The sequence below is a fragment of the Hordeum vulgare genome, chromosome 4H (genome assembly GCF_904849725.1).
Source record: "Hordeum vulgare subsp. vulgare chromosome 4H, MorexV3_pseudomolecules_assembly, whole genome shotgun sequence".
NCBI classification, from domain to species: Eukaryota; Viridiplantae; Streptophyta; class Magnoliopsida; order Poales; family Poaceae; genus Hordeum; species Hordeum vulgare.
The window spans coordinates 14,673,222-14,689,415 of NC_058521.1; the positions used below are offsets into that span (position 1 = coordinate 14,673,222).

The following is a 16,194-nucleotide window of genomic DNA, read 5'->3' on the forward strand; positions in this document are numbered from 1 at the left end:
GATTTTCAGGTGACATGGAGTTTGGGCTCGCTTATTGGTAAAACTGAAGAGGTGGATATGGTTTATACTAGAGCCGAAGGTGTTGCCAGGATGCTGGTTAGTGTCCTAGATATTGAACTAGTTCCAGATGAGGTTGTTTGGACCTTTGAAGGGATGAGATACACCCTCCAATTGGAGATTGATAGTCCTACAATTTTTGATGTCCCTGACTCTGATAAAGATACTCATATGACTGATGGTGATGATGCCAGTGGTTCCAAAGATAATGCAGAGGGGTCAAAAGACACAGGTTCCAATGATTTCCCTAAACACACTGCTACTCCACAGCAAAACCAGCCTCATCCTGGTAATGATACTGGTCCAAACAACACTATTGTGCACAGGGATTTGTGGTTTGGTGCTTTTGATCCCGCCTCCGCGCCGGCAAAATTTGGTTCTCGGGCGGAGTCGCCTAGACTGCCGAGATTTGTGGGGAAGACTTCCAGCAATTTCAAGGGAAGCGTGCAGTCTAACTCTGCGCTGAAACCGCTGTCGTTGGTGGAGTATCTGGTCGGAGCTAAGGCTACGTCGACGACGCTTCCTATTGGGCTTGGTGCACCTGTTACGCCGGCTAGCGCTGGACTTATGGAGGTATGCACTGCTGATGGGCTCGGTCACCCAACCGGACAGCCACAGGTTGCCGATTTGTCGCAGTGTTCGCAGCTGCTTGCGAACAAAGCAGCAGCCTTAATTGGCCATGCTGCTGCCCCTGCAGGGGTCGAGGAGTCGGCACATCAGGGTCTGCAATGCGGTGTTGTACCAGCGTTTGAACTGCCAGCTTTGGTTGCAAGTTTGGGAGGAGCATCAGTACATGAACCGACTCATGTTGAGGATGCGGTGCTGGCCTGCGGCGGTGCGGTGGCTACCGCACGAGCTGTCGAGACAATTCCCAATTTGGCCATGCATGAGGTTTTTAATGCTGGGGAGGGCTGCGTTGCTGCTGTACCTCAGCATGCTCCAGCGGCGGCCCAAGTTGTTCCTGTCGACGCGCTGGCCAGCGTAGGAGTGGTAGGTGCAACCCTTGTTGCTGCTCAGCCCGACGACGTGGTGGATGTCTTTACGGAGGGTACGCCCATGGCGGGAACCGAAGTACCTACTGCCGTTGCACCAGAGTCTGGACCGATCTCGGTTGATGATGTCATAGTATTCGGAGGTGTTCCCAAACCGATGGGTCTGGAAAGACGATCTAGTCAACGGGTTCAGTCTCAATCAGATGTGGATGACTTGCAGATTGGACGGGCGATGCGTATGGCCAAAATGAAGGAGGTTCAAAATTCAATAGGTATGACTTTTAATACTGAACACTCTATTCTTCATTTTACTCCGCAAGAGATTCTAGATAATGCGAAGGCAGTGGGGGTGAATTTGGGTGAGACTAGCCAACAAGTTTCAAAATCCATCAATGACTTATTAGACTTAGAAGTTGATAGGGCTTTGGATATTATTCGAAACTTAGCGGCGGTTCGACCTATGAATGATAAGGAGATATCAACTATGGGGGGATTAAATTTATTATGTCAAAACTTAGTCCCTGAGGAGGTGTCTAAACAGTCGCATGTAGCGTTTGATGATTCCAATATTACTAATTCGCATCTTACTGATACGGCCAAAGATATTCATGGTTATATGGACCAGGAGTATGCTTCAGATAAGCCAAAGAGGCGAAGAGTTTATCCAGTTTCGGCTGTTCGTAGGAGTGCTAGATTCGGGACTGCTAAATTTTTTTATGATGAAATATGAAAGGACTTTTTTGGAATAGCAGAGGTCTGAGAGACTTGGCTAAAATTAGGTTCCTTGCAGAATCAACGTTACAGCATAGTCTTGACTTCATCGCGCTGATGGAGACGGGGCGGGACAACTTCACATCACATTTTCTCAACTCCCTTTCCGGACACTACAAGAAATAAGGTCAATTATGACTCCCTATATTGGTCATTGATTCGTCATTGTTGTTGTTTATTGACCTTTTTTTGACCAAATCTACAAGGTCAACAGTTGGCCGTCAAGAATGAGCAAACTTGACCTTTCTAAAATTTTGGTCATAGATCTCTATTGACCAAAATTTTGGTTTGGTCATTACCTATTTGCGTGAGCCACGTAGGATCTGACGTGGCTGTGCTGACATGGCATTGCTAGTGACCAAATGAAATCATCATATATTTCACAACCCAATTCAATAATCTAGTCTACATGGGCCTCCACTAATACTATTTTATTATTAAAAATGTATAAATTGTTTAGGCTGATGCATTATTTTACCAAAAGCATGTATATCTCAGGATAGACCAATTAAAAAACGAATACACAAGAATAAAATATTGCAAATTAGTTGTATATATTTCATTTCAGTAACACATCACATGAATTACAATACATCATTCATCGACTCCTCTACACATAAAGGTTCAAGGCCCAACAAGTTCACAACATAACATCAATGATAAACGAAGCTTCTTGTTCCCTTCTCCCGTCATGTCATCTACTTCTTCTGGGTGCTTCAGATCATCCTGGTAATTCAAATAATCAAACATAAGAAAGCATACAACTTCTCTTAATGAAGGTACAGATAAAATACATGTGAATCTTTTTTTATTCTAATCTTTACGTCTCTGAATAATTGTCTATTCTGCTTCTAATCACCTTGATGTAAAAAATGCATGCAAAGTGTGCGTGCACCTGGTACAGAATATTATAATGTAGCATATATGTTTACATTTACTGCACAAGAAAGAAGGCATACGGAGATACGGTATGAAATATACATGAAGGCCAACTACCATAGAAACAATTACATATTCTTTCCCTGATACTCTGAGAGCATAAGCTATTCGGCTCAGAAAAGAACAATGAAAGTAGGCAGTGGCGGAGCCAGCGCCCGACCACCCCGGGCACTTGCCCAGGCTCGATGGCTGTGAGACAGCTTACATACATGATAAACAGTGGGCAGATTCTACCGTGCGTCTTGGTTTACCTGGGCAACATCCATGCACGTATGATTCTCAAACAAAAGGTTGATGCATGTATGTGATAAACAATGAGCTACTTAATTAGGCCTACTATAAGCATCTGACCAATACTCAACCTCCTCTGTTTTTAAATATAAGATCTTTTAAAGATTTTACTACAGAGTACGTATGAAACAAAATAAATAAATAAATATTTTAAAATATATCTACATACATCCTTATATAGACTGTTCCTACATAACTAGTTCTTCCAAAATAACTAGTTCCTACATTTCGATATGCAAAGTCAAAGATGCATTATTACAGGGAGTAATCGATCATATATACTGCTCTCTGGTATGAAGATTAAACAAGACATGGCAAGCTTGCAAACTACCTTCACCGTTACTGTTAAAGGAGTTCCACCTCATTCGATCTGCAAATTTATCTCCTTGTCAACGCTCTCGTCAAGCAAGGACTCCATAGTGAGAAATTTTGTTACAACCTATAAATAGTTAAGAACATCGTTGAATAAGAAATTAATGTGGTATGTCAAATTAAAATAACATGGAAAATGCATCAGTGAAAAGAAATATAGTGAACAACAAGATGCCAAGTTTATACAACATGACGATTTTAACACTAGGAGTATTTTAAAAATACTCCAGCAAGGAATAATGCATAAATTTGGAGTATGGAGTAAATGAGAGTACTTCAGAAAATATGGAGTAATGCATAAATTTGTACTCTAGCAAGTTTACTGCATACTCAAGATAAATTCAGTTTACTCTTAAATGACAGTAACTCAGTTTATTGTTAAATGACAATACTCCAGAAAGGAGTGATTCAGTACTTTGATTACCTTGGACTAACACTGATCATGCAAACATCAACACCCATTGTTGAAAACAGCAATCCAATTATTTGTCCTTTTCCATCGGTAAGCAAGTACAGGCCCTGAACCCAGTTACACTTGGGGTTATCTAGCTGATGGATAAGTTGATCAGCCTCACATTTCACTTTCTTCCTCCTTTGCTATGGACTTGGGTAATCTAGCAGATTTCTATGCATTGTTGGTTGGTGCGAAAAATAACTAACCCAACAAAGTCTCATGTGGCTCTAGATTAGCAGTAAGTCTGTCAAAATGTTGGTCAAGATGGCAAGATTTTGTGAAAGGAAGTTGGCACATATATCATGTGAATAACTACAGAAGGAAGTTAATTTTTTCTTAGAAAACATAGAAGAAAGTGAGAAGCAGGACGAACGGATAAACTGCATTTGATAGGGATGACAGTAAATTCAGTTAACTATTGTGTCAAAATTCAGTTAACCGACTTTTAGACTGAAATTTTAAACTTGCTTGCAATAAGCAGTACACTTTATATTCAGAGCAGGATACAAAACTGATTTTTTAGCAAAATAACTAAATCTGTTGAGAAAGATTCAGTTTGACAAAATTTTACACTAAATTTTTATCGTTGAGATGATTGCACAGTGGTTGTCAGAGATATCTCTTGCTGCAAAATCCTGCTCTAAGTTTGACAAAATTCAGCTGCAATTTCAGAGAACCAGCACACAAAATTACAAAAACTGATGGCATGTGGTAAACAAACCATATGAAAATACCAAGGTGGGACACTGCCTTCTACATAACATACTGAAGACACATTGTCAATACTCCCTTTTTTATTTTACTTGTAGCTGGCCTCCGGTTACAACGCTTCAAAACACTTCTGAACAAGTGTGCGGGTATTGCAATGTTTCCACTACCCGTTGGACTTTGGAAAAGGCCCCATATAATCAAAACCCCAAACATCAAATGGTTCAATGACAAGTGAATAATTCATAGGCATTTCCTGACGTTTACTGATATTACCTATTCTTTGACATTCATCACAAGACAAGACAAACTTACGGGCATCCTTGAAGAGAGTAAGCCAATAGAAACCTGATTGCAATACCTTGTGTGCAGTTCTATCTCCCGCATGGTGTCCTCCGTAAGCCTCAGAGTGACACTTCTGTAGGATATGTCCCTGTTCATGCTCAGGTACACAACGTCTAATAGCACCATCTACTCCTTCTTTATAAAGGTGGGGATCATCCCAAAAGTAATGTCTCAAATAAAGAATAATTTCTTCTTTTGCTGGTATGTGAAACTAGGTGGTATATATTTGGCAACAATATAATTTGCATAATCAGCATACCACGGTGTACTACGTGAAGCATTGATGACATTCAATTGCTCACCAGGAAAGCTATCATCAATAGGTTGTGGGTCATCAAGAACATTCTCCAACCTAGACAAGTTATCTGCTACGGGGTTCTCAGCACCCTTCCTATCAACAACATGCAAATCAAATTCTTGTAGCAAGAGAACCCATCTGATAAGTCTAGGTTTAGCATCTTTCTTTTCCATGAGATACTTAATAGCAGCATGATAAGTGTGAATGGTAACCTTGGAATCAACAATGTAATAACTGAACTTTTCACATGCAAACACGACTGCTAAAAATTCCTTTTCAGTAGTAGCATAGTTTCTTTGGGCACTGTCTAGAGTTTTAGTAGCGTAATGAATAACATTCAACTTTTATCAACTCTTTTTCCTAGAACAGCACCAACAACATAATCACTAACATCACAGATAAGTTCAAAAGGTAAGTTCCAATCAGGTGGTTGAACAATAGGTGCAGTTATCAAGGCCTTCTTAAGTATTTCAAATGCTTCCTCACAATCATCATCGAAAACAAAAGGAATATCCTTTTGCAAGAGATTGGTAAGAGGCCTAGAAATCTTAGAAAAGTCCTTAATGAACCTTCTATAGGAACCAGCATGACCAAGGAAACTTCTTATACCTTTGATATCTATGGGGCATGGCATTTTCTCGATCGCATCAACTTTAGCCTTATCGACTTCAATACCTGTTTCAAAAAAATTATGTCCTAAGACGATGCGTGCATTAACCATAAAGTGGCACTTCTCCCAATTCAAGACAAGGTTGGTATCTTTACATCTGTGCAAAACTCGATCAAGGTTGCTGAGGCAATCATCAAAAGAAGACCCGTAAACGGAGAAGTCGTCCATGAAAACCTCAACAATCTTTTCACAAAAGTCAGAGAATATAGCCATCATACATCTTTGAAAGGTAGCAGGTGCATTACATAAGCCAAAAGGCATACGTCTGTAAGCAAAGGTACCAAAAGGGCAGGTGAAAGTGGTTTTCTCCTGATCAGATTTTGCAACAGGTATTTGGGAGAAACCAGAATAACCATCTAGAAAGCATAAGTGTGTGTGTTTAGACAATCTTTCTTGCATTTGGTCGATAAAAGGCAAAGGGTAATGATCTTTCCTAGTGGCTTTATTCAATTTCCTAAAATCAATCACCATCCTATAGCCAGTAATAATCCTCTGTGGGATCAATTCATCTTTATCATTAGGGACAACAGTAATACCTCCCTTCTTAGGGACGCAATGTACCGGACTTACCCAATCACTATGAGCAACAGGATAGATAATACATGCATCCAGGAGCTTTAGTATTTCGGTAGCTGGTTTCGAATGAGGATCGGTTTTAATCTTGTGCTGGCATAGAGTGGGACTAATGCCCTTAAGATCATCAAGAGTATATCCAATGGCAGCACGGTGCTTCCTCAGAGTTTTCAATAATTTCTTTTCTTCATACTCTGAAAGGCTAGCACTAATAATAACAGGATATATCTCTTTTTCATCAAGATAAGCATACTTAAGAGTATCAGGTAACTGTTTAAGCTCGAACACATGATCACCCTTTCGTGGGGGTGGATCTCCAAGTAGCTCAACAGGCAAATTATTCTTAAGGATAGGATGTTGTTCAAAGACAACTATATCTATCTCATTCCTTTCATCCATATGCATATCATTTTCATGCTCAATCAAGTATTGCTCTAAAGGATCAGTTGGAGGCACAACAATAGAAGCTAGAGCAATAATTTCATCCTTACCAGACAACTCTTTTTCACGAGGTTGTCTAGCAAACTTGGAGAAATTGAACTCATGTGACACACCTTCAAAGCCAACAGTGACAGTTTTCTTCTCACAGTCAATATGAGCATTGACAGTATTGAGGAAAGGTCTGCCAAATATGATGGGACAAAAGCTATCTTGTGTGGTAGCAAGAACGAGAAAATCAGCAGGATACTTAGTTTTACCACACAAGACTCCAACATCTCTAACAATTCCCAAAGGGCAGATAGTATCTCTATTGGCAAGCTGAATAGTGACATCAATGGGTTCTATCTCGACAGGTGCAATCTCGTCTTTAATTTCATCATATAAGGATTGAGGTATTGCACTAACACTAGCACCCACGTCACATGAACCATGATAACAATGATCTCCTATCTTAACAGAAACAACAGGCATGCCAACAACAGGCCTATGTTTGTCTCTAGCATGGGGTTTAGCAATTCTAGCAGCATCTTCACAGAAGTGAATATCATGGCCATCAACATTGTTGGACAGGACATCTTTGATAATAGCAATGCTAGGTTCAACTCTAATTTGCTCAAGGGGTGTAGGTGTTCTAATGTAGCCCCTACGTATCACAGTTGAAGCTTTAGATTGATCCTTTATTCTAACAGGGAAAGGTGGTTTTTCAATGTAAGCACTAGGAACAATAGGATCATTATAAGCAACGACTTTCTCTTCAACGGGATTGGGTTTAACTACATTGACTTCTAAGGGAGGATGATATTTAAACCACTTATCTTTAGGGAGATTAATATGAGCAGCACAAGATTCACATAATGAAGCTACTATCTCAGAATCAAGTCCATGTTTAGCGCAAAAATCAGAAAAAGTATTTGTTTCAACGAAGGATTTAATGCAATCGAACTTAAGATTCATACCTGACTCCTTACCTTCATCAAACTCCCAATCTTCAGAGTTGCGTTTAATTATTTCCAATAAATTCCATTTGAAGTCAATATCTATCTTCATAAAATAACCGGTACAACAAGTGTCAAGCATGGTGCGATTATCATGAGAAAGCCGAGCATAGAAGTTCTGAATAATAATTTCTCTCGAGAGCTCATGGTTGGGGCATGAATATAACATTGACTTAAGCCTCCCCCAAGCTTGAGCGATACTTTCTCTATCACGAGGCCAAAAATTATAGATATAATTGCGATCACGATGTACCAAATGCATAGGATAAAACTTTTGATTAGATTCCAATTTCAATCGGTTGTAGTTCCATGATCCAGTTTCATCACATAGCATATACCATGTCAATGCTTTATCCCTCAAAGATAAGGGAAAGACCTTATTCTTGACCTCATCCTTGGTCAAACCTGCAAGCTTAAATAAACCACAAACTTCATCTACATAGATTAGATGCAAGTCGGGATGTGATGTTTCATCTCATGTAAAAGGATTAGCCAACAGTTTCTCTAGCATACCCGAAGGAATTTCATAACAAATATTTTCAGTAGGTGCAGCAGGTTGAGGAGAAACTCCTTGTGCTTCCGTTCAAGGTGAAGATACACCGAACAAGCTCCTCAAAGGATTAGTTTCCATAGTGACAAGTGACAATAAATTTCAGCACACTATATAAATGTTTCCTTACCAAATTCCACTTACCAAAGGCACTTCACTCCCCGGCAACGGCGCCAGAAAAGAGTCTTGATGACCCACAAGTGTAGGGGATCTATCGTAGTCCTTCTGATAAGTAAGAGTGTCGAACTCAATGAGGAGCAGAAGGATCTGACAAGTGGTTTTCAGCAAGGTATTCTCTGCAAGCACTGAAATTATCGGTAACAGATAGCTGTGTGATAAGATACTTTGTAGCAAGTAGCAAGTAGAAATAGTAGAAAAGGTGCAGAAAAGTGGCCCAATCCCTTTTGTAGCAAGGTACAAGCCTGGACAAACTCTTATAGGAGGCAAAGCGCTCCCGAGGACACATAGGAATTTCTGTCAAGCTAGTTTTCATCATGTTCATATGATCCGCGTTCGCTACTTTGATAGTTTGATATGTGGGTGGACCAATGCTTGGGTGCTGCCCTTACTTGGACAAACATCCCACTTATGATTAACCCCTCTCGCAAGCATCCGCAACTACGAAAGAAGAATTAAGACAAAGTCTAACCGTAACATTAAACTAGTGGATCCAAATCAGCCCCTTACAAAGCAACACATAAACTAGGGTTTAAGATTCTGTCACTCTAGCAACCCATCATCTACTTATTACTTCCCAATGCCTTCCTCTAGGCCCAAATAATGGTTAAGTGTCATGTAGTCGACGTTCACATAACACCACTAGAGGAAAAGACAACATACATCGCATCAAAATATCGAACGAATACCAAATTCACATGACTACTTATAGCAAGACGTATCCCATGTCCTCAGGAACAAAAGTGCCTACTCACAAAGCATAATTATGTTCATGACCAGAGAGGTATTGAATAACATCAAGGATCTGAACATATAATCTTCTACCGAGTAATCCAACTAGCATCAACTACAAAGAGTAATTAACACTACTGGCAACCTTACAAGTACCAATCGGAGTCGTGAGACGGAGATTGGTTCCAAGAGATGAACTAGGGTTTGGAGATGAGATGGTGCTGATCAAGATGTTGATGGCGATGAGTCCCCTCCGAGTAGAGGAGTGTTTTTGATGACGATGGAGACGATTTCCCCCTCCGAGAGGGAAGTTTCCCCGGTAAGACGGCCCTGCCGGAGCTCTAGATTGGTTCTGCTCAAGTTGCGCCTCGTGGCAGTGGCGATAACTCCCGATAGCCTCCTCGTGATTTTTTTCAGGAACGAAACCCTCCTTATAGAAAAAGATGGGAGCCGGAGGGGCAACAGGGCGCCCACAAGCCACCTAGGCGCGGCCAGGGGGGTGGGCCGCGCCTGGCAGGCTTGTGGCCTCCTGGTGGCTCCCCTCTGGTACTTCTTCCGCCCACTATTTTTTATAAAATCCAAAATAATTCCTCGTTGATTTTCATGGCTTTTGGAGTTGCGCAGAATAGGTACCTCAAACTTGCTCCCTTTTCAGACCAGAATTCCAACTGCCGGCATTCTCCCTCTTCATGTAAACCTTATAAAATAAGAGAGAAAAGGCATAAGTATTGTACCGTGAAGTGTAATAACGGCCCATAAAGCGATAAATATCAACATAAAAGCATGATGCAAAATGGGCGTATCAGCCCTTGCGTCACACCACCGATCAACAAATGGCTTGGAGGTATTGTTCGGTCGTGAGCTCGGTACTCTACCATCCTTTATAAGAGTAATATGCTTGATTTTGTCCAAGTTTATCCCCATTTACCATGGAAACGAAATAAATATGGCATTTCGGTACCCTTTGCATTCACTAGTCATTAGTGGGAATATCGAAGAAGATATCTTGGTTTTTATGAAATAATCTGGTTTAATCTGAGGTGTGATGAGCATAAAAATATAAATCATAAGTTGGCCCCAGCAACAAAAATAGAATGGTGAGATAGAGCAAAAAACAAGCCATGATCATTTCACAACAAAAGTGGAAGTAAAAGTCACGGAGCGTTTCCATTGTGTAGGCAAACTTCCAATTATTCATTCCACAATATAAAGCGAGAGCATTAATGAAAAATTAATACGATGTCTATCCACTGCCTCTCTTCTTATATTTATACCTGAATGCGTGTGCGTACCCCGTGCAATAAGCAAGCAAGCTTTTACCTTTAACCACCTCCTTCTCGTTTTGCTCCCATGGCTAAGATTCATCCTTGTCCATGGAACGACCTCCCTCATGACCTCCTCGGCGAGATCGCAAACCGCCTCCCATGCCTCGTTGATCGCGTGTACATGTCTACTGTGTGCCACAATTGGTGGGTGGCTATCCCACACTCCCAAGATCTACACCAGCTCCCGTGGCTCCTCCTCCCAAATCCCTCCACCACACCTCTCCCTCTTCCTCCGGTGTCAGGAAGCACGCGAACGGAAGCCTTCTATTGTATCCTTGACAATGGATCTACCCACAACCTCCGCATCGGGTATGATATAGGTGGGGCACGCTTCTTCGGATCCTATGATGGAGGTTGGCTCTTCCTCGCCCTCGGCCAGACAAACCACCACATGCTCCTCAACCTCCATACCAACCATCGCTTCCTTCTCCCTGATTCCATCTCGGTGGGTTTTGATGGTCAAGATGTACCGAGTCCTATGTCCATGGTCATCACCTCTGCGACCCTATCTTCCTCGCCGACACCAAACACACAGTGCTTTGGTGCTGCTATTGTTGACTTAAATTTTTTTCCGCACATGATCCCTCAAACACAACTTGCCTTTTGGCGGATGGATGGTGCCAGTCATCATCGTCCAGTCGCGACGGGCTTCATGGGTAATTTATTGGATCCATGGTTCCGGTTTGAGGATGTCATACATCATGAAGGAGCCTTCCATTTCCTTACCGACACAGAGCATGTTATCAGATACAACATAGTAGATTTACAAGAAGGTGTCAGGTTTAAAGTTGGTGTGAATCGATACTATTTTCGAAGGAGGTCACCACACAACTCCAACGTGATGGTCACTTCTCGCTACCTTGTGGAGTCCCGCGGGGAACTACTGATGGTCCTTAGGTTGGTGAAACTTTGTGCAAGACAGGTTGTTTCCCTACAAGCAGGGGCATTCCAGGTGTACCGGGTGATGCGACACACCAACGAAGTGGGATTGGTTGAACTCGGTTGGACCGAGCTTCCTAGGCTAGACGGAAGGATGTTGTTTGTCGCACGAGGATGCTCTAGGTCCTATGAGGTGGATGATTTTCCCGGCGTTGGCCTTCAAGATGGTGTCTACTTCTTGGACGATGCAAACTCTGATTGCGTGGCGGTGATGCTCGAGCACTCTGCGCTTCGGCGGTACACCTGCAATGACAATGGGAGGTATCGATGGGTGGATGGGATGCCGCCAAGCCGAGACCTTCGGCGTTGGTTCCCTGACAAGGAACAATCTAACTACTCGTCTCCAACTTGGTTTCTCCCTTGAGGCCATATGCATGTTTCAGTTGGATAGAGGATGATGCTCTAATTAAGTTCTATTCTCCACATCATGTTGCTCTATACTACATTTTGATATGTTGTTTCAACTTGCTACCTTTGAGATAGTGCTTGATCCCATATTTGGAGCTTAAAGACTTGTAGTTTTGAGAGTTGACATATGACTCAATCCTCTACTTGTTTCCTGAATCATGCAACCCTTTAAAATTTGTAGATTTAGTTGAGCATACCATGCGTGCATGGTAAGTTATGAGTCCTTCCATGAACTGCATCACATCTTCATTATTCTACTATTCAATAAGATTGTATGACTGTTCCTATGTTAAAAGTGCGTACCTAGAGTATTGCTTACCTTTCCCCCTGAGTATATATAATCACATGTCTGATTAAGTTGTTATCCATAGATTTGTTTTTGACAATACTGACTATCGAAGAATATGTGAAATTTGTTTGTTAAACTGTACCATGACAATTACAGCTCTCCAAATATTTTGATATCCTAGATCGTTTGTAAGTTACATAGAACCAACAACAATATGCTTTCACACCTATTAAAGTACCATGAATAAATAAGGAAATATTGTAATACAATATGTTGAGGAAAAGCCATAAAGGCAACTAATATTAATTAGACATTTTTGTTACGTCATTTGTAATTATGGCTGCCAAAATTGTGGTGGGGGGTTCTTGCCACACACTTAGCAGAGAACCTTTTGCCTTTCTAGCTAAAACCCAGGCTCCCATATTAGCCTCCCTAGCATAATGTTTGAAAACAACACCAACAAAACCACTATAGCACAAGAGAAATCTTCATACATTGCATTCGCCGGCTAAAGGTAACCCCTCCAATCTTCATGGATTCGATCACATACGAGGTAGATGGATTTTGCCACACTAATGGACCTAATACATGAGAGAAACACTCCAAATGATCATTGCCACATTTTCCAGAAGATATGTGAACTAGATTCGTCTATTTGTGTATTACTAATTGGCATAGAGAACAACTAATTGGGGTCCTAAACCCGGTGTACCTGATGTAAGGGAGCCTGGCCTCAACCTTGGCCTCGGCCCAGCAGGCCCAAGGAGTACCAGGGAACTCTAAGGAGGTGAAGGCAATGGGCGTGTTCCCAAATATAGAGGGTGGCGGCCGAACTAATATAAGCTACCCCCTGTGTAATCCCTAGGCCTCTCCTACCTATATAAACGGTGGCCTAGGTCCTCATTAGTAATCCAAGCTGAAACTCAACTCTTGGTTGACACCTAAAACACCATTGTACTCCTCTACATGAGGTATTCCCTCACCATGAATAACAAGACCATGTAGGATGTAGGGCATTACTCTTCAAAGGGCCGAACATAATTATGTGTCAAGACTTTGTCCTGGTATTTCCTGTCTCGTCATGAACCCTACCAAGGGGTCTGAAAGGAATCTACTTCATTAGTTTGCACGCTAGGCATGGGCGGCGTTGAACGGAGAATGAACCTGACACAGAGAACCTTTAGAGGCCGGCTATCTCTCTCTAGTCCATTGCCTCATGATCGGCTCTTTCGAGCTGGTCGCTGATAGATCAAGGTGCTTCCTTGACAATGCGCCTTCACGCTTCATGAAAAGCGTCTATAGTAGAAAAGGGAAGGCCCAAGAGGTCTATGATCACGTTGGTCACCTTGCATGGAGGCGCATCGTACGACCTCCATGCTGTTATGGGGCCACCAATGAGACCTCATTGAACATCATATTCACAATGACAGATGATGCTTGTGATCTGCGCTAGGTTTTCCGTGAAGAGGAACGGGTGATGCAGCACCATATAGGTAACTATTCCCCTTATTATAGAACCAAGGTTTATCAAACCAATAAGAGTGACAACCAGCCCCCGTCTTCAGGCCGACTCCTGCCTGCACCTATTACTATTACTCCACCCATCGATCGTTGCCGAGCATGCATCTAGAGTATTAAGTAAAAAACAGCAATGCTTGGATAACAATGACATGATTTAGACAAAGAGTATTCAATCAGTATGAATTAACCCCATCGTTTTATCCTTAGTAGCAAAAATACAAAGACGTATCTTGTCCCATTCTATCACTAGGATATAGAAACCCGTCAGATTGAACCCACTACAACGCACCCCTCTCATAGAAGAAATATCAATCTAGTTGTCCAAAATATTTCAATAGATCGCAGAGATTTACAAAGCTATGATAATCATACAAATAAGAATTATATATAGAATTGATAGAAGACTCATATCTTTATCATGAATAATATGAACATAAACCCACAATTCATTGAATCCCAACAAAGTCACCGCACAAAAGAATTACATCGGATAGATCAAAGTGAAGATGCAATGAGCATTGTATTGAAGATCATGAGAGGGAGATATAACCATCTAGGTAATAACTATGGACTGGTAGGTGTGTGGTGAACTACTCACACATCACCATGGGAACAACAAGGTTGATGTAGAGGTCCTCCGTGATTGATTCACCCTCCGACACGGCACCAGAAAAGGTTCCATATGGCCTCATGGCGAAACAGAGACTTGCGGTGGCGGAAAAAGTGTCTTGGGAGGCTCCTTAGGGTATTCGGCATATTTTAGAATTTATAGGACAAAGAGGGATGCGGGTGACCACACTAGGGGGACAACACACATGAGGGCACGACCACCCCCTGTTCATGCCCTGTTTTGTGCTCCCTCTCTCGTGCAGCGTCTGGTCTCCTCCCGAAACTTCGAGGTCTTCTTTTGGTCCAGAAATAATCATAAAAAACTTTTGTGGCAACTGGACTCCGTTTGATACTGTAAATGTGAAAAGCCAAAAACATACAGAAAACAACAACTGGTACTGGGCACTGGGTTAATAGGTTAGTGCTCCAAAATAATATTAATTGGTAAATAAATACCCAAAAAGTATCCTATAATGATAATATTATAACATGGAACAATTAAAATATATATATATATATGTTGGAGATGTATCAACAAACATGTGTCAAATCCAGATACTCGCAAGGTGTTTGGTCTACACAACGGAGGATGCGACTCGTGAACGATTGGTGTGCTACCAAGAAACGATCACCTTCAACACCATAGATTACCCCGAAGACGTCTTACACGGGCAAGCACGTCGTAGTGCTATACCTCATTATAGGAGGTTGTCGCCTTCTCACGCGTTCGGATGGATGAAGGCAGTGGCCTCAACATTATCTTCACCGACACCCTATAAAAGATGAAGGTCTCTTTGTTAAGACTACAAAGGTAGGATGTAGGTTTCCAAAGGATGGTATCGGGCTGCACGGTCCATCCCTTAGGGCAGATTGAACTTAAGGTCATCTTCAAAGACGAGTCCAATTACCAAAGAGAAACCATCCAGTTCGAGGTCACCTCTTTCAGAGTGGCTACCATGCAAACCTGGGTAGATCCACGTCATTTAAATTCATAACGGTTCCATCCTACACCTACCTATTGCTAAAGTTGCTTGGCTCGATAGGTACGATCACTGTACGGGAAAGAATGGAGAAGGCCTAGAAAGACGAAGTGGAAAACGTGGAGCTCGTTGAGGCTGTCCTGGCCTGTGCTGAGTTTTTCGAGATAAGAAAGCGGATAGGACCATCAGAAGCTGAGCTCCCCCAAAAATCGAGGCCTGGTCCTTCTACTTTGTAGATGTGTTGCGATTTTCCCGGAAGAGGAAGAGATCGGGTAGTAAAGTAGCAACATGTATTTCCCTCTGTTAAAAACCAAGGATTATCGAACCAGTGGGAGAATCACGCGATCGACCATCGACAATACCTACACACACAAGAGCAAATACTTGCACCCAAGGTGGGCAAGATTGTTTTCAATCCCCTTGTACTCTTTAATTGCAAGGATCATATATGATAGTGGTTGATTGCAAAGTAAGTTAATTACAACTAGGTAAATAAGGATTTTGTAAATATGTGGAATACACTCGGGGCCCATAATCTTCACTAGAGGCATTTCTATCAAGAACAAAGCACACTATGTGTACACAAATTATTGTTGGGTTATTGACAGAAAAGAACATAGTGATGATGTTGTTCATGGTATGATCATGTATATAGGCATCATACCTGTGACAAGTAGACCAGAACAATTTTGCGTCTACTACTATTACTCCACTTCGAGAGCGCTTATATGCTTGTCTCTGTAGGTATTAAGTTCATA

General features: G+C 41.7%; 1 protein-coding gene, 1 long non-coding RNA gene and 1 pseudogene across 2 annotated transcripts; 2 read left to right on the plus strand and 1 right to left on the minus strand.

The window, feature by feature from the left end:
- The first annotated feature begins 228 nt into the window (after positions 1-228).
- On the plus strand, positions 229-1,172 carry LOC123446622 (annotated as a pseudogene).
- Positions 1,173-2,357: 1,185 nt separating this feature from the next.
- LOC123451040 lies at positions 2,358-4,543 on the minus strand. Its single transcript, XR_006632087.1, has 2 exons — positions 3,847-4,543; positions 2,358-3,489 (listed from the first exon to the last, which is right to left on the minus strand). It is a non-coding gene; the product is annotated as an uncharacterized LOC123451040 (long non-coding RNA).
- Positions 4,544-10,668: 6,125 nt separating this feature from the next.
- LOC123451041 lies at positions 10,669-12,149 on the plus strand. The gene has a single exon (XM_045128057.1). It carries the CDS (start codon positions 10,716-10,718, stop codon positions 11,991-11,993), a length of 1,278 nt encoding a protein of 425 aa, XP_044983992.1. The 5' UTR covers positions 10,669-10,715; the 3' UTR covers positions 11,994-12,149.
- Positions 12,150-16,194: the final 4,045 nt, after the last annotated feature.

Coding starts and splice junctions, on each gene's coding strand:
- LOC123451041 (XM_045128057.1), top strand. CDS start 10,716: ATGGCTAAGATTCATCCTTGTCCATGGAACGACCTCCCTCATGACCTC.